Source organism: Amblyraja radiata, chromosome 18, assembly GCF_010909765.2.
Source record: "Amblyraja radiata isolate CabotCenter1 chromosome 18, sAmbRad1.1.pri, whole genome shotgun sequence".
Classification (NCBI taxonomy): domain Eukaryota; kingdom Metazoa; phylum Chordata; class Chondrichthyes; order Rajiformes; family Rajidae; genus Amblyraja; species Amblyraja radiata.
In genome coordinates, this window is record NC_045973.1 from 6,543,995 (window position 1) to 6,569,112 (window position 25,118).

Sequence of the window (25,118 nt, forward strand, 5' to 3'; positions counted from 1 at the left end):
TCACTAATCTTTTCTTTGTTACATATCTAAAGAAGCTTTTACAGTCAGTTTTCATATTCCCCGCAAGCTTTCTTTCATGTTCTTTTTCCTCCATCTTAATTAACCCCTTTGTCCTCCTCTGTTGAGTTCTAAATTTTTCCCAGTCCTCCGGTTTGCTGCTTCCTCTGGCCAATTTATATGCCTCTTCCTTGATTTTAACACGATCCTTGATTTCCCTCATTAGCCACGGTTGAGCCGCCTTCACCAGTTTTATTTTTCGTCCACAAAGTCTTTAAATCTTTGCCATTGCATCTCCACCGTCAACCCTTAAAGTATAATTTGCCCGTCTATCCTAACCAATTCCTGTCTCATACCTTCAAAGTCTCCTTTCTTTAAGTTTAGACTCTAATCTCTGAATTAACCGTGTCACTCTCCATCCTAATGCAGAATTCCACCATATTATGGTCACTGTTGCCCAAGGGGCCTTGCACAACAAGATCGCTAACTAATCCTTCCTCATTACACAATACCCAGTCTAGGATGGCCTGTCCTCTAGTCGGTTCCTCTACATATTGGTTTAAAAACCCATCCCGTATACATTCCAAGAAATCCTCCTCCTCAGCACTGTCACCAATTTGGCCCAATCTATATGTAGATTAAAGTCACCCATGATAACTGCTGTACCTTTGCTACACGCATCCCTAATTTCCTGCTTGATGCTACCCCCAACCTCCCTACTGCTGTTGGATGGTCGGTGTACAACTCCAAAAAGTGTTTTCTGCCCTTGGCCATTTCGCAGTTCTACCCATGTCGATTCTACAGCATCCAAGCTAATGTCGCTCCTTGCTATTGCATTAATCTCCTCTTTAACCAGCAATGCCACCCCACCTCCTCTTCCTTTCTGTCTATCCTTCCTGAATATTGAATACCCCTGCATGTTTAGCTCCCAGCCTTGGTCACCCTGGAGCCATGTCTCCGTAATTCCAACTATATTGTATTCCTTAACTACTAACTGCGCATTCAATTCATCCACCTTATTTCAAATGCTCCTCACATACCCTTTCACATAAAGGGTGGTGGGTGTACAGAACAAGCTGCCAGATGAGGTAGTTGAGGCAGGGACTATCCCAACGTTTAAGAAACAGTTAGACAGGTACATGGATAGGACAGGTTTGGAGGGATATGGACCAAGCGCAGGCAGGTGGGACTAGTGTAGATGGGACTTGTTGGCCATTGTGGGCAAGTTGGGCCGAAGGGCCTGTTTCCACGCTGTAAAGCTCTATCACTATAAACTTAAATCTCATTGCCTGGCGGGGATTCCCACTTGAAATCAGCTGGATCAGTCCAAATTATGTTTCCAGTGGCAGCATTTGCAGCAGAATTAATTTGCAAATTACCACTAATTTCGCCATTTTGCTCAGATGAAGGCAAATAGCTGCTGGAAAAGGTCTATAGCTGGGCACTCCAATCCACGTTAGGGAATGCAAGATTAAACCAAAGATAGATACAAAATCCTGGAGTAACTCAGCGGGACTGGCAGCATCTCTGGAGAGGAGGAATGGGTGATTTTCTTCGCTGAGTTACTCCAGCATCTTGTGTCTATCTTTGGTGTAAACCAGCGTCTGCAGCTCCTTCCTACACGATGCAAGATTAAACGTGTCTTTGGTTTATGTTTCACAAGTTTCATAAGTTCATAAGTTGTAGGCGTAGAATTAGCCCATTTGGCCCATCAAGTCTACTCTGCCATTCAATCATGGCTGATCTATCTCTCCCTCCTAACCCCATTCTCCTGCCTTTTCCCCACAACCCTCGACACCTGTACTAATCAAGAATCTATCTATCTCTGCCTTAAAAATATCCACTGACTTGGCCACCACAGCCTTCTGTGGCAATGAATTCCACAGATTCATCACCCTCTGACTTAAGGAATTTCTCCTCATCTCCTTTCTAAAGGTACATCTGTTTATTCTGAGGCTGTGCCCTCTGGTCCTAGACTCTCCCATTAGTGGGAGACTAGTCCTACTGGGAAGACATTTTTCAGGCAGACCATTTGTAAAAGGGGGAAAATACAGCCATCGGTATCTCTTTTAACAAGCCTGAAAGAAAACATCCAGAATACAACACTACGAACAATTTTTAGGAAGGAACTACAGATGCTGGTTTACACCGAAGATAGACACAAATTGCTGGAGTAACTCAGCATATCAGGTGGCATCCATGGAGAGAAGGAATGGGTGACGTTTCGGGTCGAGACTCTTCTTCATACAGAGAATCAGGGGAGAGGGAGACATAGAGATATGGAAGGGTGAGGTGTGAAAATGAGATATCAAAGGGGATGTAGATCAAGGAAAATGTAGGATGGAACTCTAGATGGTGGTTGAAGTCGAAGATAGACACAAAAAGATGTGAAAAGGACAGATCAAAGCAGACGATACTCAAAGAAATGTAGAATGAGGCATTGTTAGCTGAGAGGAAGATGATAATGAGGCATACACTCAGTAAAATGTAAACCCCCCCATAGCCAATATTTTGCACTGCTGTAACACTACACTGTGAAATATTGCACATTCTGACGTGGCGGCGTTTTCTTGCCATTGTTATTTGTCATTGTTATTTATCTGACACATTGGAGCTCTGCTCGGGCAGTGCGCCTGAAATATTGTTGTATGTATTTACAATGACAATAAAGTGTATTATTATTATTATTATTATTATTATTATTAGAAGGGCAGTGAAACTAGTCGTAGAACTAGGATGGGGAAGAGATGGAGAGCGAGGGAAAGCAAGGGTTACTTGAAGTTGGCAACGAACATAGAGCTTGTGTACGATGAAATCTCTTATTTTCTCTCTTAATGGATAGATCGCCATTGCTGAGGGTGAACATTGATAGCTGATCAAGGTACTTTCCATGAGCTTACCAAGGTAGTTGTCGTCTTCTGGTTTCCTTGAATAACTATGCTGCCGCACATCAATGTTTGTAGCACCAACTGGTATTCGTACGACCACGTTATATCCTGGGAAATAACAACATTTATTCTCATTACACACTTCATATACGGTGCAAGAATACATGTTACCGAAATGTACATATTACATCGATGCCTGAAAATCGGTAGTTTTCCATAATGTGTAGGAAGGAACTGCAGGTGCTGGTTTAAACCGAAGATGCTGGAGTAACTCAGCGGGACAGGCAACATCGCTGGAGAAAAGGAATAGGTAACCTTTCTTCAGATGGGGTTCTTCTGCTGAAGAATGGTCTTGACCCAAAACATCACCTATTCCTTTTCTCCTGACGCGCTGAGATACTCCAGCATTTTGTGTCTATCTTCGGTTTAAACCAGCAGCTGAGTTCTTTCCTCCCACAGTGCAATTATCTGCGATCTACGATAATAGATTTCTTACCGTAATGGACGGTACTAAAGGTGCCTGCCAATGTTTTGCACGAGGAGTTGTCCCCGCCACAGACACCACACTTATCCCTCCGTGCCTTCGAATTCAATACGTGGTCACATCCAGCTTGCTGTGGGGGGAAAATACATTGCAAGTGACTATTGTTGCGAGTCCTCAAATCAACTAATCCTCCAGCTCTATAAACGTAGATGAATCTGCAAGTGAGTTGATTACTTGTAGGAAACATGTTCCCCGACGTTGGGGGAGTCCAGAACCAGGGGGGGGTCACAGTTTAAAAATAAGGGGTAGGCCATTTCGGACTGAGATGAGGAGTCACTTTTTCACCCAGAGTCAAGTCAAGAGAGTTTATTGTCATGTGTCCCAGCTAGGACAATGAAACTCTTGCATTGCTGCAGCACAACAGAATATTGTAGGCATGAATAGATCAGATCAGTGTGTCCATATACCATAGAATATATATATATATACACACACATAAATAAACAGATAAAGTGCAATAGGCTTAGTTCAGAGTTTGTTTGAAGTTGTGTTTAATAGTCTGATGGCTGTGGGGAAGTAGCTGTTCCTGAACCTGGATCTTGCAGATTTCAGGCTCCTGTACCTTCTACCTGATGGCAGCGGAGAGATGAGTGTGTGCATCTGTGGAATTCTCTGCCACAGAGGGCAGTGGAGGCACGGGGTACTGATTTTGGCTGGTCAGTCGTGATCATATTGAAGGCAGGAAACATGTTCTCGATGTTGGGAGAGTCCAGAACCAGGGGCCACAGTTTAAGAATAAGGAGTAAGCCATTTAGAACGGAGACGAGGAAACACTTTTTCTCACAGAGAGTGGTGAGTCTGTGGAATTCTCTGCCTCAGAGGGCGGTGGAGACCGGTTCTCTGGATGCTTTCAAGAGAGAGCAAGATAGGGCTCTTAAAGATAGCGGAGTCAGGGGATATGTGGAGAAGGCAGGAGCGGGGTACTGATTGGGGATGATCAGCCATGATCACATTGAATGGCGGTGCTGGCTCGAAGAACTTATTTTCTTTGTTTCTATTTACCCGGCAGAGTCCTTGCACGCACACATCGTTGGTGTCTGGCCCGCAGAGAGTGCCGTCTATAACTCTGTCCCTGAGTTGGTAGTAGACTGTCGTACCAGCCACCCTGCAGAACAACTTACAGCGATCCTTCATCAGAACTGTAACGGAAACAAGAGACTTAAGGCGTTAATGACATCTTTCGCTTTTGTAAAATACAATTTTAGTTTCTTAGTTTTAGTTTTATCTAAGGAGATGCAGCGTGGAAACAAGCCCTTCGACCTACCCAGCGATGACCCGTACACGGGTTCTATCCCACACACACACACTAGGGACAATTTACAATTTTTGCCGAAGCCAATTAACCTGCAAACCTGTGCGTCTTTGGAGAGTGGGAGGAGGCCAGAGCACCCGGAGAAAACCCTTGCGGTCAGAGGGAGAACATGCAAACTCCACACAGACAGCACCCAAGGTCAGGATTGAACCGGGGTTTCTGGCGCTGTAAGGCAGCAATTCTATCGCTGCGCCACAGTACCGCCCTTGATTTATCCTCCATTAATCTTTATTCTTGGCAACATCGAGGATAAATCAACAAATGTAAACGTCAGATAATTACTGGCTGATTCAAAATTTAATTTTCTAAAGTTTAGTTGAGTTTATTGTCACATGCACCGAGGTACAGCGAAGAGCTTTAGTTGCGATCTGTCCAGTCAGCGGAAAGACAATGCATGATTACAATCGAGCCATTTACAGTGGACAGATACATGATAAAGGGAACAGGGGGAATAACGTTCATGGCAAGATAAAGTCCGATCAAAGATAGTTCCAGGGTCTCCGATGAGGTAGATAGTAGTCCCGTACAGGTTTGTGGGTTAATTGGCTTTGGTAAATAACAATTTGTAAATTGTCCCTAGTGCGTAGGATAGTGCCAGTGTACGGGGTGACCAGTACTCAGTGTGCACTTGGTGGGCCGAAGGGCCTGTAAATGGTTTAGTTTAGTTTAGAGATACAATGCACAAAGAGTCCCTTCAAACCACTGAGACCGCACCGACCAGCGTTCCCCACACATTAGCACTACCCTACACACACTGGGGACAATTTACACGTACACCAAGCCAATTAACGTACAGACCTGAACGTCTTTGGAGTGTGGGAGGAAACCAAAGATCTCGGGGAAAACCCACGCAGGTCACGGGGAGAACGTACAAACTCCGTAAAGACAGTGCCCGTGTTCAGGATGGAACCAGGGTTTTTTGCGCTGTGAGGCAGCAACTCTACCTCTACGACATCGTGCCGCCCATTGTCTTTGGTAAAAAAATAGTAAATCTTCCCTGGTGCGTAGGATAGTGCTAGCATGCGGGGTGCTCACTGGTCGGTGCGGACTGGCTGGGCCGAAGGGCCTCTTCCCGTGCTGTATCTCTGAAGTCCAAAGTCTAAAGTCAATACTCACTTCCACTGTATTTGGGAACCCATCGGACATTTAGAGGTAGGCCGTTAATGTTGAAATGTTTGCCATCGAACTGTGTGCACTGCCCCCCTCTGAAGTCCTTCTCTTGCTTTGGACAATGTTCCGTGTTGCAAGATCGGAATTTCATCCTTCGGCCGACACAGTACTTCCCACCGTTCCGCGGCCTAGGAACAGGAAATGATCACCTTGTGCACACTTAAGGGCCAGTCCCACCTGGTGATTTTTTTTTTTTCGGCGACTGCCGGCGTCAATCAGGGTCGCCAAAAGATTTTGAACATTTCAAAATCCAGCGGCGGCAAAAAAAATGTTGCGACACTTGGAAAAAAAAAAAAACCGCGGCAATACGTCTTCACGGCAAAAAAATTTTGGTGACCTAATATGTCAGCCAATGGTGCCGGCAGTCGCCGAAAAAAAAAAAATAGCCAAGTGGGACGGACCCTTTACAGAATATCAACTGCAAAATTGAAGTTGAGGTATTGAGCAGATGCTACGAGTTCGTAACCTCCATCGCTGTTTCCAGTTTCATGTAGTTCTACAGCTCACAGTACCAGAATGGGCAGCCATCTGCAATAATGGAGAAACAATCCCGGGGGCGATTGGGTTAACGTATGAAGGGCGTTTGACGGCACTGGGCCGGTACTGACTGGAGTTTACAAGGATGAGGAGGGACCTCATTGAAACTTACCAAATAGTGAAAAACCTGGATAGAGTGGATGTGGAGAGGATGTTTCCACTCGTGGGAGAGTCTAGGATCAGAGAGCACAGCCTTAGAATAAAAGGACGTACCTTTAGAAAGGAGATGAGGAGGAATCTCTTCAATCACAGGACATAAGGTTATAAGTGATAGGAGGAGAATTAGGCCATTCGGCCCATCAAGTCTACTCCGCCATTCAATCATGGCTGATCTATCTCTCCCTCCTAACCCCATTCTCCTGCCTTCTCCCCATAACCCCTGACATCCATATTAATCAAGAATATATTCATCTCGGCCTTAAAAATATCCATTGACTTGGCCTCCACAGCCTTCTGTGGCAATGAATTCCACACAAATTTATGTATGAATATAAAATAACAAATATAAAATGCTTGCATCATCGTGTTAAGTTATTCAATTCAATTTAGATGTTTAAATAATAAACAATAAATAAAGACCAAAAGATATAGGAGTAGATTAAGGCCCATCAAGTCTACTCATGGCTTGTCTATTTCTCTCACAAAATTATTCCCCTGCCCTCTCCCCGTGACCTTTGACCCCCTTACTAATGAAGAATCGGTCAATCGCCACTTTAAAAAATGCCCAATGACTTGGCCTCCACTGTCATCTGCGGCAATGAATTCTACAGGTTCATCATTCGTGTACAGGCTTTCCGCTGACTGGAAAGCCCGCAGCAAAAAGGCTTTTCGCTTTACCTCCCTACACGTGACCATAATAAACTGAAGCAATCACTGGCTAAAGAAATTCCTCCACCTCCTCTCCATTCTAAAGTTACGACCTTTTATTCTGAGGCTGTGCTCTCTGGTCCTAGACTATCCCACGACTGGAAACATCCTCTCCGCATCCACTTTGTCGAGACCTTCCTAGAAACCCACGTCACCAAATCGACAATCCATTTGTCTTTCAGAATCTGATAAGGAATTAATTGTGTAGGAAGGAACGGCAGATGCTGGTTTAAACCGAGGGTAGCCGCAAAAGCTGGAGTAACTCTGCGGGTCAGGTAGCATCTACAGAGAAAAGGAATAGGTGACATTTCGGGTTGAGACTCTTCTGCGAGTCAGAGGAAAGGGAAACCAGAGATACAGAAAATGCATAGAACAACTGAATGATGGAGGGTGGTGAATCTGTGGAAATCATTGCCACAGAAGGCTGTGGAGGCCAATTCAGTGGCTATTTGTAAGGCATTGATAGATAGATTATTGATTAGTACAGGTATCAGGGGTTGTGGGGAGAAGGCAGGAGAATGGGGTTAGGAGGGAGAGATAGATCAGCCATGATTAAATGGCGGTGCAGACTTGATGGGCTGAATGGCCTAATTCTGCTCCTATCACTTATGAAAGATATACAAAAAGCAATGACGATCAAGGAAATATAGAAGGTAGACACATAATGCTGGAGTAACTCAGCGAGTGAGGCAGCATCTCTGGAGAGAAGGAATGGGCGACGTTTCGGGTCGAGATGCTTCTTTAGACTGATCTGAAATATAGATGTTTGACAGTATGATCAGAAGTGCTCACTCTGGCTTGTTGCATTCTCGAACTGCATTTTTGATGCCACCTCCACAGGTTCTGGAACAGGAACCAAATGGACTCCAAGGTCCCCACGAGCCGTCTACTGCAGCTAACTCCATGGGATCCTTGGCAATGCACACGCCATGCTTGCAGTGCTACGGGCACAACAATTAGAGAGAAATTAGTCCTCCGTTTGAAAGCTGCAAGTCCAATACACACATTGTTCCATTTCAATGACAAATAAAATCACGCAAAACGTGAATATTAGCGAGGCACAGTGGCGCAGCGGTAGAGTTGCCACCTCACAGCGCCGGAGACACGAATTCCATCCTGACCGCGGGTGCTTGTCTGCACGGAGTTTGTATGTTCTCCCCGTGACCTGCGTGGGTTTTCACCCCCCGACAGAAAGCACAATGATCAAATGAACATTGCGAGGAATTTTGGGCACCATATCTGCGGAAGGACCCAGGGGAGGTTTACAAGAATGATCTCGGGAACGAGTAGGTTAACTAACCTATGATGAGCGTTTGCCGGCACTGGGCCTGTGCTCGCTGGAGTTTAGAAGGATGAGGGGGAAACACATTGAAACTTACAGAATAGTGAAAGGCTTGGATAGAGTGGATGTGGATTTCCACTAGTAGGAGAGTCTAGGACTAGAGGTCATAGCCTCAGAATTAAAGGACGTACTTTTAGGAAGGAGATGAGGAGACAATTATTTTGTCAGAGGGTGGTGAATCTGTGGAATTCTTTGCCACAGAAGGCTGTGGAGGCCAAGTCAATGGATATTCTTAAGGCAGCGATAGATAGATTCTTGATTAGTACGGGTGTATGTTTATGGGGAGAAGGCTGGGGAATGAGGTTAGGAGGGAGAGATAGATCAGCCATGATTGAATAGTGGAGTAGGCTTGATGGGCCGAATGGCCTAATTCTGCTCCTGGACCTTATGATTTTCAGTGGGATTTATGTATTTCAGACGACGCACTTATAGCAGGAGGAAACAAGAGTCAAGAGTGCTTTACTGTCATATGTCCCAGATAGAACAGTGAAATTCTTACTTGCTGCAGCACAACAGAATGTGTAAACATAATAAATAATATAACAAAAACTCCGAAAAAAAAGAAGAAACAATAAGATTATTAAGGGTTTGGACACGCTAGAGGCAGGAAACATGTTCCCGATGTTGGGGGAGACCAGAACCAGGGGCCACAGTTTAAGAATAAGGGGCAAGCCATTTAGAACGGAGACGAGGAAACACTTTTTCTCACAGAGAGTGGTGAGTCTGTGGAATTCTCTGTCTCAGAGGGCAGTGGAGGCAGGTTCTCTAGATGCTTTCAAGAAAGAGCTAGGTAGGGCTCTTAAAGATAGCGGAGTCGGGGCATATGGGGAGAAGGCCGGAACGGGGTACTGATTGGGGATGATCAGCCATGATCACATTGAATGGTGGTGCTGGTTCGAAGGGCCAAATGACCTACTACTGCGTCTATTGTCTATTGTCTAATAACAGTGCAATAATAATAATAATAGTCTATTGTAGTTCAGAGTTTATGAAGTTGTAGTGTTTAATAGCCTGATGGCTGTAGGGAAGAAGCTGTTCCTAAACCACTGCTCCCCTACATCGGTTTCAAACGTTATCTGTCTCTGCTTCTCCGACAGAAGGCCCGATGATCAAATGAACAGTTTTGAAAGGATGCTGTTCTGTGTTAATGTGGACATATTTAAATCCTCAAGTGACATTCTCCCTTTGATTTCCCTAATTACCCACTCTAAGATTCACTGTGAAACGCCATCTCTGTGAAACAAGCAAGATTTAAAAAAAACCCCATCCAAATGAAAAATCACTACGGAACAAAAACCCGCCTGGTAAACAAACCGGGAAAAAAAACAGATTCAAATTAGCAAGAGCAACGGGATCAAAGATACAAAGACTGTGATATATATGAAAGAAAGACCAACTTAGTTTCCATTTACTTTTTGCTGGTCACTTGCAGTAGCAGCAATAAGCAAAGATCCTATAGCAAGCAAGATAGACCACTCCTGCTAAATGCAATGGGCTGACGGGTAGTACGCAACGGAGCGGCCTTTTTTCATCCATTTCAGTAACCCGACCCGACCTGCAGTGTAATCAACGTTGCGGGGGAACAGTTTGTGTTAATAAATTATAATTCTGAAAATGAGGAGATGATTTTTAACAAAGAACTTTTATTTTTACGAGGGTGTTTCCGTCTCTGCACTAGTTATTTTTGCTCCGCTATGGGATCTTTGGTGCAGAGACAGATGCCGGTTACCGAAATGTGGCCGAAGATTACCCATGAATCTGCCCATGACCGTACTACGTCTTTTTCGCCGAGTGATCTATGTTGCTTGCTATAGGATCTTTGGTCTAAAGAAGGGTCTCGACCTGAAACTTCACCCATTCCTTTCTCTCCAGAGATGCTGCCTGTCCCGCTGAGTTACTCCAACATTTTGTGTTCATGATTTCTTGTCAATTGTCTTCTTCAGCTTTGAAAGAGTTGTTAAAGATGCTTTTCAAATCCATCTGAATGCTCATAAAACAAACCCCTAGCCATGCACTCTCAGAGTTAAACACATTAATAAACCAGCAAAATCTGCTCCTTCCACAACCAAATCCAGGGACAGTTTATTCCCAGCTGTTATCAGGCAACGGAATCATCCTACCACAACCAGAGAGCAATGCTGAACCATTATCAACATCACTGGTGACCCTACTGACTTGATCGGACTTTACTGACTTTACCTTGCACAAAAGGTTATTCCCTTATCATGTATCTGTCCACTGCGAATGGTTCGATTGTAATCATGTGTTGTCTTTCCGCTGACTAGTTAGCACGCAACAAAAGCTTCTCGCTGTACCTCGGTACACGTGACAATAAACTGAAACTGATCAGAATCATATCTGGATGATACGGTAATTCTGGAAAAAAATCCCCAAAATGTAACACATCTGAAGAGATAAATGTATAATCTCAGAATCAAATCAAAGAGAAAACGATGAGAAGTCTGTTCACACTACGAGCGATTAGGAGGCTATTCTTCGATCGCTGTTCAGCAAATTGCATGAATAATTCTTGCAGAGTGCCTGTGCGTTTGGAATTTGAGGAAATGGAGACTCCTGATGCCTTGTGCTGGCACAATGGCCTTTCAGCGTTGCTGTTTGATTTGAGCTTGAGTGGACGCAAGAATCCCCCATGTTTTTTGTCTCGAAAAGGAATGAGAGGAATTTACTAAATTCTCCACCCACTGCTAATTGGTCTGTTTTTATCTGATTGTTCACCTGATCTGTCTGTCAGGAGATTAAATGGCTCCAGGTGAGTCGGGAGTGTCTACCTGTGCAAAGTATCGGGAATCTCACCCATCTCACCCATCTAGATGCTGTTGGATAGTCCTGGCGGCTTTTACCCAATCACGTTATACTTTCTTTTTATACTTGCGCCAGTTCAGTGAAGTCGTGAAATAGTTGCTCTCGGGCTCAAGCCCGTAATGGATCGGTACGACATCGACAAAGATACCCGGGTTCGATCCTGACTACGGGTGCTGTCTGTACGGAGTTTGCATGTTCTCCCTGTGACCCGCGTAGGTTTTCCCCGGGTGCTACGGTGTCCTCCCACACTCCAAAGACGTACGCGTTTGTAGGTTAATTGGCTTTGGTAAATTGTAAATTGTCCCTGGTGTGTGTAGGATAGTGCTACTGTACGGTGATCGCTGGCCGGCACGAACTGGATGGGCCGAAAGGCCTGTTTCCGAGCTGTACCTCTAAAGTCTAAAAGGCCCCCACTGAGTTACTCCAGCACGCTCTCCGTCTTTTTGGTTGGAATTGTAAATTGTTCCTAACGTGCGTGGGATAGTAAATTGGGTAAGGGGATCGTTGGTCGGTGCGGACTCGGTGAGCCGAAGGGGCGCGGAATCGCTGAACTGAAAGACTCGACGACAGATTCCACAAAATTTGGCCTAAGTGGAGATTAAAATATCATATCAGTCCACCAGAGGGCGCTCTTCTCTCGTGGGAGTTCTGACAAACTATTAAAATATCGTACAAAATGTTTTTTTGAGCTCCGACCAGATCTGCTAATATTTGTCCTGGGAGCGTACAACGCTGGTGTGGGATGCCAGGAGTGAATCCACCCATTCCCCACCGTGTCATGCTTACAAGTTTGCAAACTAGCGCGCGGCCCTGATCTCCCACCGAGCTCATTGGAGAACTTTGAACTCTCTTTAAGAAAGAACTGCAGATGCTGGAAAAATCGAAGGTGGATAAAAATGCTGGAGAAACTCAGCGGGTGAGGCAGCGTCTATGGAGCGAAGGAATGGGTGACGTTTCGGGTCGGCTCGACCCGAAACGTCACCTATTCCTTCGCTCCATAGACGCTGCCTCACCCGCTGAGTTTCTCCAGCATTTTTGTCGACCTTTGAGCTATCTTTAATCAGACTGCAATGTTATATCTTTGCACTAAATGTTGTACACTTTTTTCTTCATCTGTGAACAGCTTGATGGGATTCAGGTATAATCCTTTCTTGAGATCCGTATATTGTCACGTGTACCGGGGGTACAATGAAAAGCTCTTGTTGCGTGCTGACCAGTCAGCGGAAAGACAACCCTTTGACCGGATAGCACGCAAAAAAAGATTCGTAAACAGTGTCAGGGATTACGGGAAGAAGGCAGGAGAATGGGGTCGAGAGGGAAATACACGATTGAATAGTGGAGTAGATTTGATGGGCTGAATGGCCCAATTCTGCTCCTAGAACCTATAAGCAAACCTTTTCACTGGATCTCAATAGACAATAGACAATAGGTGCAGGAGTAGGCCATTCGGCCCTTCAAGCCAGCACCGCCATTCAATGTGATCATGGCTGATCATCCACAATCAGTACTCCGTTCCTGCCTTCTCCTCATATCCCCCTCTTTAAGAGCCAATAGACCCGGTACAAATGACAATAATAAAGGAATTTAAACAAAATTAAACTAAACTAAACAAACAGGGATTTCTTTTTTGAGAAAAATCAATGCAAAAATCAAGGACTTTAGATAATAATGCACGTCCAAGTATAGTAATATTATAAATAATTAACAACAGGTGGCCCAGCCGCTGAGAGGACTCTCCCGACGCCGGGGCAACACCACCCGGTGAGAACGGCCAGGAACATCGGGCCTCCGTAGAGGCAGTAGCGGTGGCCTCAATAGGCCTGACTTTGGGTGAACTGGGGATGGGGACTGGACATTGTGCCTTCCCCCACAGTGGTAACCATTGTGGGGGGATGATTTTTTTGTGTGTAGGTGAACATGTTGGTCTGTGTCCAAGATGGCTGTCGGAAGGGAGAGTGGACGCTGGCGCGCTTTAGCTGCCGCTGCTCTCTCTTCACATTGTGTTTTTGATTTTTTGTCTTTGGATTGAATTCTGTTTTTAATTTGTGTTTTGGTGATATCTTTATTGTTTATTTTATTCCGATTATATGTTTTATTATTCTTGTTAATCTCTGTAACGTGTCCTTGAGATTTTTGAAAGGCGCCCAAAAATAAAATGTATTATTATTATTATTATTATATAAGGACTTGTTTCAGTCCTAATTAATATTCAGAAGAATCACAAAGATTTATAGAATTATGAGCCCCCACCAGGTTTAGTAAACCAGGGTAGACACAAAAAGCTGGAGTAACTCTACGGGACAGGCAGCATCGCTGGAGAGAAGGAATGGGTGACGTTTCGGGTCGAGGCCCTTCTTCAGACTGTAAACCAGTTTTAGTAAACCAGGTTGAGGTTTAGTAAATGAGGCTGAAGACTGAGCTGAATGCTGGTGGCCACTAGCATGACATCTAAAAACGTCCTACAATGTTTTGAGAAATTAAAAATATTAGAGCAAATGTTAAAAAACTTTATTCATATCAAAGTCAAAGTCAAAGTAGCCTTTATTGTCATTCAGACCTTGCGGACTGAACAAAATTTCTTCTTTCTTCCTCAGACGCATGATCAGAAAGCAGATTCAAAAGTGTTACTTGACTTGAGATTTTGAGAGATGCAGCATGTAAACAGGCCCTACGGCCCACCGAGTCAGCGATGACTAGCGATCCCCGCACACTAACACCATCCGACACACACAAATCCTACACTATTTTACAACTTAGCCAAGCCAATTAACCTACCGACCTGTACGTCTTTGAAGTGTGGGAGGAAACCAGAGCACCCGGAGAAAACCCACGTGGTCACAGGGAGAATGCAAAACCTCCGTATAGACAGCATCTGTGGTTAGGATCGAACCTGGGTCTCTGGTGCGGTAAGGCAGCAACTCTACCGTTGTGCCACAATGTCGCCCTATGATAAATGTTGTGGAATTGGTGAGTTACCACTACCCATCACGTTGTTGGGAAGGCCATTATACGAGGTGCCGATGCAATGATGGAACAAGTTGTGCTTGTGGGAAAGTGAAGTTCGGCCAACAATATTGGACTGTAGGGCGCATTGAATGTGTAAAATCTGTGGTGGTCCACATGACCGTGAATGTAACCATTGATTGATTGAAAGATACAGCATGGAAACAGGTCCTTCAGCCCACCGAGTCACAAGTCATTAACATCTAGGAGCAGAATTAGGCCATTCAGTGCATCGAGTCTACTCCGCCATTCAATCTTGGCTGACCTATCTTTCTCTCTCAACGCCATTCTCCTGCCTTCTCCACATATCGGGAGCCCACACCGACCAGCAGTTCCATTGACAATGTCTGCAATGCGGTAGAGGTGAATCGGACAGTACCCAACATATGGGAGGACCAAACGGAAGCCAGATAACAGGGGGGAAGAAGCTGTTCCCGAGGCTGTTGGTGCACGCTTTTAAACTTCTGTACCTTTTGGTTGACATGACCAGGGAGAAGGAGGAATGACTGAGTTGGGACAAGGCCTTAACATCATCTAAAGTGCAGGAAATTTTTTTTTAATATATGTTCTTCTCCCATTCTAAGAGTTCATAAGTTAATGTGACAGGAGCAGAATTAGGCCATTCGGCCCATCAAGTCTACCCTGCTATTCCATCATGGCTGATCTATCCCTCCCTCCTAACCCCATTCTCCTGCCTTCACTCCATAGCCCCCGACAGCCATATTGATCAAGAATCTATCTACCTCCACCGTAAAAATATCCATTGACTTGGCCTCCACAACCATCTGTGGCAATGAATTCCACAGATCCACCATATTCGAGCAGATCACACTTCTACAAATGATCACCCCACTTTTTACTTAAACCATTTCAGACTGAGAAATCTGAAGAAGGGTCTCGACCCGAAACGTCACCTTTCCCCTTTCTCCGGAGATGCTGCCTGACCCGCTGAGTTACTCCAGCACTCTGTGTCTCTGTGTCTATCTTCAGATTGAGAGCATCACTGCCTCTCCTTGGAATTTAATTAAGTGTGAACAATACCAAGGTGTTCCCTTCATGAATGACCTGAATTTAACCAGTCAATTCTTAAACAACCGGTATGCTGGTCACTTGTAATGCTCACTTGTCCTAATAGCACTGATTTTAATTTTCTATTGTTATTATTTATGTTTTACAGGCTCAGAGAACTATATTGTTAATGCCAAACATTCTTATGGTTTAGATGTGGGAATCTGGCTCGGAAGCAGTGAACTGCACATAATTAGTGTACAAGGATTTGTAAAACTCAGCAGTAAATCTCGCATACCAGTGGGCATGGTCATGTGATCCCCTGGGATGTAGTTCCTTACAACATTTTGGTTGCCTCAAAGTTTAGTATCGTTTAGTTTGGAGACACACAGTGTGGAAATAGGCCCGTCGGCCCACCGTGTCCGCGCCGACCAGCGATCGCCGCACACTCACACTATCCTACACACGCTCGGTACTATTTACAATCTTTACCGAAGCTAATTAAACTACGAACCGGTACGTCTTTGGAGTGTGGGAGGAAGCCGGAGATCTCGGAGAAAACCCACGCGGTCACAGGGAGAACGGACAAACTCCGTACAGACAAGCGCCCGTAGTCAGGATGGAACCCGGGTCTCTGGCGCTGGGAAGGCAACTACTCTACCGCTGCGCCACTGTGCCACCCAACAGAATGAGTTGTTCCAAGTTATATTTAGGTTTCATTTATACCAAAGCCAGTTAATTTTGTCTTTAACAGCTCAGGTTTAAAGGTAATTTGGAAATCAAATTGCTAAAAATGTGTACACGAAGTTTGTATGTTCTCCCCGTGACCTGCGTGGGATAAATTCCCTCTCCTGTGTCGACCTACTATCTGCCACCTATCCTCCAGAGATGCTGCCTGACCTGCTGAGTTACTCCGGCACTTTGTGCTTCTTTTTTTCCAAACCAGCATTGGCAGTTCCTTGTAATTTTATAAATAAAAACATGCATGAAACAAGACAAAACCAGTTGCCTCCCGAAATAATTCTCTTTGCATTGTCTACAAAGAAATGTGGGCGGCACAGTGGCGTAACTGAAGAGTTGCTGCCTTACAGCGCCAGAGACCCGGGTTCGATCCCGCCTACGGGTGCTGTCTGTACGGAGTTTGTACGTTCTCCCCGTGACCTGCGTGGGTTTCCTCCGGCTGCTCCGGTTTCCTCCCACACTCCAAAGTTTGTAGGTTAATTGGCTTGGTGTAAAAATGTAAAATTCTCCCTAGTATGTGCAGGGTTGTGTTAATGTGCGTGGATCGCTGGTCGGTGCGGACTGCGTGGGTCGAAGGGCCTGTGTCCGCACTGGATCTCTAAACTCAAACTAAACTAAATGGCCGTCATGCACAATGACATAGCAATCTAGTGTTCTAAGGTGGGGATCTACTACATTTCTTCCTGAGCTATGGAGATGAAATTTCAGAATATAGTATAGTATAGTATATCTTTATTGTCATTTTCCTGAGTACTCACATACCCAGAGGAAACAAAAAAACGTTGCTCAACCTGTGTCCATTCAGTGTGCAGTAAAAAATAAATAGAAATAAAAATACATATATCATGAACAAATTAAACACTCTACTCTCTACTAAACATCAACAGGCGTTCCGATCGGCAGCGGCACGACAGTGGCTCTGCTGCAGTGTGTCCAGGTTGGTGGTTGGTGCGCGATACTTTGGCAGGGGGCAAAGTCCGTTTATCAGTCTTATAGCCTGCGGGAAGAAGCTGAGGAGCATCCTGCTGGTTTTGCAGCTAATGCTCCTGTACCTCTTCCCAGATGGCAGGATGGAGAATATGTGATGCGATGGGTGGTAGGGGTCTTTGATGATGGAGATGGCTCTGCTGATACATCTCTTCCTGTATATGTCCAGCAGGAAAGGGAGTGGAGCACCAATAATCCTGCTGGCGGTCTTCACAATCCTGTCTAGTTGGTGCCGTTCGTACGCCTTGCAGCTCCCGAACCAGGAAGTGATGCCGTAGGTTAATGTGCTCTCGATTGTCCCCCTATAAAAAGTTCGTAGGTGTGTAGTGGGGAGACCTGCTTTCCGTAGTCTTCGGAGAGGGTGTAGTCGCTGCTGGGCTCTCTTGACCAGTGCTGTGGTGTTGGTCGTGGATGTCAGGTCATCTGACAGGTGGAGTCCTAGGAACTTCACGCTGCTGACCCTTTCCACATCAGCTCCATCGATGTGCAGAGGTGTATGGTGTTGTTTTCCCGCCCTCCTGAAGTCAACCACCATCTCCTTAGTTTTTTTATAGATAGATACTTATATTTCCCCTATGTTGCTTATTAATATGTTAGGGGAATTTCATTGATCTTACAAAACAGGATCTGTAGTATGATGGAGACTTTGTCACTGCTCAACATTCTATCCAATGCATGAGATGTGTATTGAGTGATAATTCATCCATAGATTGAATATGTGCATTCCTACAGGCTTGTGTGGAGGGTAGGAATCTCTTGGGTTGAGAGGAGACACAAAGTCCACATTTAAGTGGAACACAAATTGCTGGAGGAACTCAGCGGTTCAGGCAACAGCTCTGGAGGGCATGGTCAAGGTCTGGAGGGTATTTTGGGTCGGAATTCTTCTTCTCCCGCATCTTTTCCAGTCTGAAGAAAGGTCCCGACCTGAAAAATCTCACCTGTCCATGCCCTCCGGAGATGCTGCAAGACACACTGAGTTACTCCAAGACTTTTGTTTTCTGCTAAGTCTGGTCTTCCTTGAGGTTCATTTACGTTTTAGTTTAGTTTAAAATGCAGCGTGGAGACACGCCCTTCAGCCCATCGAGTCTAAGCCAACCACTTGTTCTACCTCCTACACACTAGGGGGGCAATTTACAGTGGCCAATTAACCTACAAATCCGCACATCCTCGAGATGCGGGAGGAAACCAGAGCACCCGGAGAAAACCCACACAATCACTGGGAGAACATACAAACTCCATAGAGTCAGCACCTATAGTCAGGATTGAACCCAGGTCTCTGGCGTTTTGAGACAGCAACTCTACCACTGCGCCACCATGCCGACCTTCGTGCTTTCCTCTTCGATGAACTATTCTGCTTCAATCCATATTCACCAGGATTAATAGTTACTGGATTATTATCCTCCTCAATCCTTCACGAACACACACACACACACACACCCACACAGTTCTCTGAGCCTTGCTTTGCAACTTAGAAACCCATGTCCACGAATTATTCTCCCTGGAACAGTTCCAAGGGGAAAAAAGACAATGTCCATTTGAAGTTGACAGTCCATCTGAGGATCCTTTTAATTTAGACACAAAAAGCTGGAGTAACTCAGTGGGACAGGCAGCATCTCCGGAGAGAATGAATGGGTGATGTTTCGGGTCGAGATCCTCCTTCAGACTGAGAATTGTAGAATGGATTATTGTTTAAGAAGGAACTGCAGATGCTGAAAAATCGAAGGTACACAAACAAGCTGGAGAAACTCAGCGTGTGCAGCAGCATCTATGGAGCAAAGGAAATAGGCAACGTTTCCGGCCGAAACCCTTCTTCAGAATTGTAGAATGGATCAAGGCTAGCTGACCATGAGGCATACAATTCATAAAATTTAATCAATTCAGGAAGACTGGGAATCTAGTCGGAGAACTCGGCTGGGGAGAGCGGGAAAGCAAGGGTTACTGGAAGTCAATATTAGTGAAAGCAAAAATCCTTTTGATTTGGCTGGTCAGGATGTTCCTATTCTCCTGCATCTCCCCAGAGCTCTCTCTCCCTTGTGGCAGTGAGCAAACGTAATTGATTTTAACAATGGGAGGAAAGGAAGTGAAAGCGGAGAAACGAGAGCACCATATGCAGACTGCAAGACATGGGTAGTTACACGGGCTAAGTTGAAAACGTTAAACGTGCGTTGTACTAATACAATAACGTTATCTACAGCTCCGTGAAGGTCACGAACTAAGAACTAAAAACAGAATTTCCACAATATACCAAGTCTTATATAAGCAAAACTCTTATTTCTTTTTTTTCTTCAACAAAAATAAAAAGCCCCAAGTACTTAAAAAGCTTCAGAAGAATTTAGCACAAAGCGAACCTAAAATGAAGTTAAACAGGAAGTTTAACTTTGGAAGTGGTAATTATATACCAGGCAAGATAATGAATGGGAAAGTTCATCTCAAACATGTCATTAGAAGCGCTTTAAGTCTGTTTCCTCTTTATGCTTCTATTAGTTGCTGGAGGAGGTACACACATTCGAAAGACAGCAACCAGCCCTGATCTTGTGAGATATACCAAATGCCGGCAGATGCTGATCACTGTCACATCTTTATCTTGCTTAAGCTCTTCTCCCGCTCTTTGCGCCATTAGCTTAGTTGCATATAACTGAAGACCCGCTTTAAGGATGGAAACCTATGAAGCAATTAACATAATATCGAAGATAGACACAAAACGTTGGAGTAACTCACAGCGGGTCAAGCAGCATCTCTGGATGCCCAACCCAAGCGACTATCTGCGTGCTAGCTACAGAAGTAGATCTACGATCACATATCACAATCGCTCCACACTTTTAAATCCATCTATACACTGTAAATGGCTCGATTGTAATCATGTATTGTCGTTCCGCTGACTGGTTAGCACGCAAAAAAAGCTTTTCACTGTACCTCGGTACACGTGACAATAAAACTGAACTGAACTAGGTCTAAAGAAGGGTCTCAACCTGAAACGTCACCCATTCCTTCTTTCCAGAGATGCTGCCTGACCCGCCGAGTTACTCCAGCATTTTGTGTCCATCTTCAGTGTGAACCAGCATCTGCAGTTCCTTCCAACACATACTATCTGGTTGCACACGAGTCGTAAAACAATCATTCTTAAACTGCACACATCAATCTAGCTTTACATTAAACTAATTTCCGATTTAAAAAAAAATGTTGAAGATATATTTTCTAAAAATATCGGGGCACTCACCTTTCCAGGCTCACACTCTGTGCCGTCCGCCCAGGGCATATGCTGCGTCCGACAGCCTCTCTGGACTCCTTCAGTACTTGTGCACCAAAGACGTCGGCATTGTGTCTACAAAGCACAAAGAAAAAATCTCTGTAAAATCTGCTTACTCACTCTCTATTTCTGCAGGATAGACAGGTACAGTGTCCTCCATAATGTTTGGGACAAAGACGTGTGGTTAATATGCACTGTCAGATTTTAATAAAGGACATTTTTACACATTTTGGTTTCACCATGTAGAAATTACAGCAGCGTTTATACATAGTCCCCCCATTTCAGGGCACCATAATGTTTGGGACACAGCAATGTCATGTAAATGAAAGTAGTCATGTTTAGTATTTTGTTGCATATTCTTTGCATGTAATGACTGCTTGAAGTCTGCGATTCATGGACATCACCAGTTGCTGGGTGTCTTCTCTGGTGATACCCTACCAGGCCTGTATTGCAGCCATCTTTAGCTTATGCTTGTTTTGGGGGCTAGTCCCCTTCGGATTTCTCTTCAGCATATAAAAGGCACAATTGGTTCAGATCGGGCGATTGACTTGGTCACTCAATAATTGACCATTTTTTAAATTTGTAAAACTCCTTTGTTGCTTTAGTAGTATGTTTGGGATCATTGTCTTGCTGTGGAATGAACTGCCGGCCAATGAATCTTGAGGCATTTGTTTGAACTTGAGCAGATAGGATGTGTCTCTACACTTCAGAATTCATTATGCTACTACCATCAGCAGTTGTATCATCAAGTGAGCCAGTACCTTCAGCAGCCATACATGCCCAGGCCATAACACCCCCACCACCGTGTTTCACAGATGAGGTGGTATACTTTGGATCTTGCGCAGTTTCTTCTCTCCTCCATGCTTTGCTCTTACCATCACTCTGATATAAGTTAATCTTCGTCTCATCCACAAGACCTTTTTCCAGAACTGTGGTTGCTCTTTAAGTACTTCTTGGCAAACTGTAACCTGGCCATCCTATTTTTGCGGCTGACCAGTGGTTTGCATCTTGCAGTGTAGCCTCTGTATTTCCGTTCATGAAGTCTTTTACGGACAGTGGTCATTGACAAATCCACACCTGACTCCTGAAGAGTGTTTCTGATCTGTCGGACAGGTGTTTGGGGATTTTTCTTTATTTATAGAGAGAATCCTCCTGTCATCAGCTGTGGAGGTCTTCCTTGGCCTGCCAGTCCCTTTGTGATTAGTAAGCTCACCAGTGCTCTCTTTCTTCTTAATGATGTTCCAAACAGCTGATTTTGGAAAGCCTAAGGTTTGGCTGATGTCTCTAAGTTTTATTCTCGTTTCTCAGTCTCATAATGGCTTCTTTGACTTTCATTGGCACAACTTTGGTCCTCATGTTGATAAACAGCAAAGGTGATGGAAAGACTGGAGGAAATACTAGGTGCTGAGAGCTCTCTTATACCTGCATTAAGGAGGCAATTAAAACACACCTGAGCAATTACAAACACCTGTGAAGTCATGTGTCCCAAACATTATGGTGCCCTGAAATGGGGGGACTATGTATAAACACAGCTGTAATTTCTACATGGTGAAACCAAAATGTATAAAAATGGCATTTAATAAAATCTGACAATGTGCACTTTAACCACATGTGATATTTTTCTATTACAAATCTCAAATTGTGGAGTACAGAGGCAAATAAATAAATGATGGGTCTTTGTCCCAAACATTATGGAGGGCATTGTATGCAGGACAGGTTAGCAAGCCTGTAGCTAGATTATGTCTAGATGCAGATCTTGGACTCTAAATAACTATCATCTACAGTCAAGCAATGGAGGATATATTGCAAATAATATAAGTGATGCCAGTTATAGTTTGTTAGAGTCCAAGATCTGCATCCATACATAGTCCCTGTGTTTAGCCACAGGGTTGCTGACCCGTCCTGCATCTGTACGGTTCTTCAGCCGTACCCCTCACAGGAGATGTTGCCACCGGCACAGCCTCCATCGGGAGTTTCTTAGCAGGCGACGACTCAACCAGCACAGGTTTTGCAGGGGATTTGTTGACAGGCTTTACAGGGGTCTTCATCATCGGCACCAGCCCCATTGGCAGTCCTTTTGCAGGCGCAGAAACAAAGTCCTGATCCCACTTCTGACACCAAGTGCAATGTACTATTGACACAGAGTCACACTTTAATTAGAATACATACAGAGACCATCAAAATGAGTACTGTAGGCTCGGAGTTCGTAAGTTGAACTAATCAACATATCTGCCCGCATTCCACCATGGTGGTAGTGTGGAAACCTGACATGGAATGTGGATCAGGTAAGCAGCAAAAAACAGGCACGGATCAAATCAGCAATAATGTTTGATCTACACTGTAGATACTGTTAGTCCCAACTTCCATGCTCAATACACTGACTGGTGAAGGCCACTGTGCCAAAAGCCTTTTTGACCACCCGATCCTTAAAGGTGAACAAAACCAAGACAATCAGAGAGTCAATTAAATGGATGCCTGTTCACGATAACACTCCTGATAGACACTATTTTCTCTGTGATATAGAGCATTGATCAGTGTAGAAGATAGACATAAAATGCTGGAGTAACCCAGCGGGACAGGCAGCATATCTGGAGAGAAGGAATGGGTGACGTTTCGGGTTGAGACCCTTCTTCAGACTCCCATTCGTCACCCATTCCTTCTCTCCAGAGATGCTGCCTGTCCCGCTGAGTTACTCCAGCACTTTGTGTCTATCTTCGGCATAAACCAGCATCTACAGTTCCTTCCTACAGACTAGCATTTTCCAGCACTGAGCCTGTACTCACTGGAGTTTACAGGATGAGGAAACGTACTGAATATGAAAGGCTTGGATAGAGTGGATGTGGAGAGGATGTTTCCACTAATGGGAGAGTCTCGGACTAGAGGTCATAGCGTCAGAATTAAAGGACAATCTTTTAGGAGGGATTTCTTTAGTCAGAGGGTGGTGAATCTGTGGAATTCTTTGCCACAGAAGGCTGTGGAGGCCAATGGATCATTTTAAGGCAGAGATAGAGAGATTCCTGATTAGTATGGGTGTCAGGGGTTATGGGGAGAGGGCAGGAGAATGAGGTTAGGAGGGAGAGGTAGATCAGCCATGATTGAATGGCAGAGTAGACTTGATGGGCCGAATGTCCTAATTCTGCTCCTATGACCTGATGACCAAATGAACCCCGCATATTAACACCATCCTACACACACTAGGGACATTTTTTTTGTTGCATTTATACCAATCCAATTAGTCTACAAACCTGTACGTCTTTGGAGTGTAGGAGGACACCGGAGCACCCGGAGAAAACCCGCGCTGGTCACGGGGAGAAGGTGCAAACTCTGTACAGACAGCACCCGCAGTCAGGATCGAACCCGGGACTCTGGCGCTGTAAGGCAGCAACTCCACCGCTGCGCCACCATGACCGCCCGCGACGTCCAAGAGCAACTCTTATCTCAACCGCCCATTATCCTCGCATGACTTACCATGTAAGGGCACACCTGAGACCCAGAGCCAAAAATCAATTCACATTGTTTGTCCACGTTGTAAATCTGTCCAGGAAGCTGATGAGGGAGTGTATACGTTCTGGTTACAGGTTCATCAAGTAAACATTCAGCATATCCTGTGCTAAAAGGAGACGAAGGGTAAGAAAAATAGACGAGAAATCAAACACGCTTGGGTAGTTCACACCCCAGCGGTATGAACATTGACTTCTCCAATTTCAGGTAGTCCCTGCTTTCTCCCTCTTTCCCCTCCCCTTCCCAGCTCTCCCCAGAGCCCACTGACACCGCCCTCTTCCTTTCTTCTTCCCCCCACATCAGTCTGAAGAAGGGTCTCGGCCCGAAACGTCGCCTATTTCCTTCGCCCCATAGATGCTGCCTCACCCGCTGGATTTCTCCAGCATTTTTGTCTACCAAGCATTCTTCTGAAAATCTTTACAGAACCAACTTGATGGGCTAGATAGATTTGATGGTAGTCGCCCGCCCATTAAATGGAAACAAAATTTAGGCAAATCAGATCATGCTTTACTTAATTTTAGTTAAATGTACATATGAAAACTACCGGTAGAAACAGGGAACTGCAGATGTTGCTTTATCAAGGAAAGACAAAGTGCTGGAGTAACTCAGCAGGTCAGGCAGCATCTCTGGAGAACACGGATGGGTGACGTTTCGGGTGGGGACCCTTCTTCAGAGAGACAGAAGAAAAGTCCTAACCTGAAACATCGCCTTTCCATGCTCACCTGAGATTTTGCCTGACCCGCTGCGTTACTCCAGCACTTTGTACCTTCTTTCATAAACCATCATTTGCAGTTCCTTGTTTCTACGTTTCAAGTTTCAGAATACTTGTTACCACAATCTGAAATACATTGATAGGATGAAATTCACATTCACGACTTTACTTTCCTTTAGAGATGCAGCGTGGAAACAGGCCCTTCGGCCCACCGAGTCCGCGCTGACCAGCGATTCCCCCGCACACGAACACTATCCTAAACATTAGGGACGATTTACAATTTTACCTAAGCCAAATAACCTACAAACCTGTACGTCTTTGGAATGTGGGAGGAAACCGGAGCACCCGGAGAAAACCCACGCGGTCACAGGGAGAACGTGCAAACTCAGTACAGACAGCACCCGTAGTCAGGATCGAACCTGGGTCTCTGGCGCTGTGA

At 44.8% G+C, this 25,118-nt stretch overlaps 1 protein-coding gene across 4 annotated transcripts in view; it reads right to left on the minus strand.

Annotated features, from left to right (window-relative positions):
* Positions 1-25,118, minus strand: part of adamts9 (ADAM metallopeptidase with thrombospondin type 1 motif 9) — a 177,026-nt gene that overhangs the window by 100,241 nt on the left and 51,667 nt on the right. For all 4 annotated transcript variants that reach the window (XR_004414604.1, XM_033036660.1, XM_033036659.1 and 1 more), the window contains exons 10-16: positions 23,935-24,076; positions 20,437-20,541; positions 8,108-8,256; positions 5,858-6,039; positions 4,432-4,568; positions 3,382-3,499; positions 2,898-2,993 (exon numbers count right to left, since the gene is read on the minus strand). Coding sequence is in view for 3 of the 4 variants with exons in the window: in XM_033036660.1 (XP_032892551.1) it covers positions 2,898-2,993; positions 3,382-3,499; positions 4,432-4,568; positions 5,858-6,039; positions 8,108-8,256; positions 20,437-20,541; positions 23,935-24,076 (929 nt within the window). In the remaining variant the exon portion in view is untranslated. The remainder of the gene's footprint in view (positions 1-2,897; positions 2,994-3,381; positions 3,500-4,431; positions 4,569-5,857; positions 6,040-8,107; positions 8,257-20,436; positions 20,542-23,934; positions 24,077-25,118) is intronic.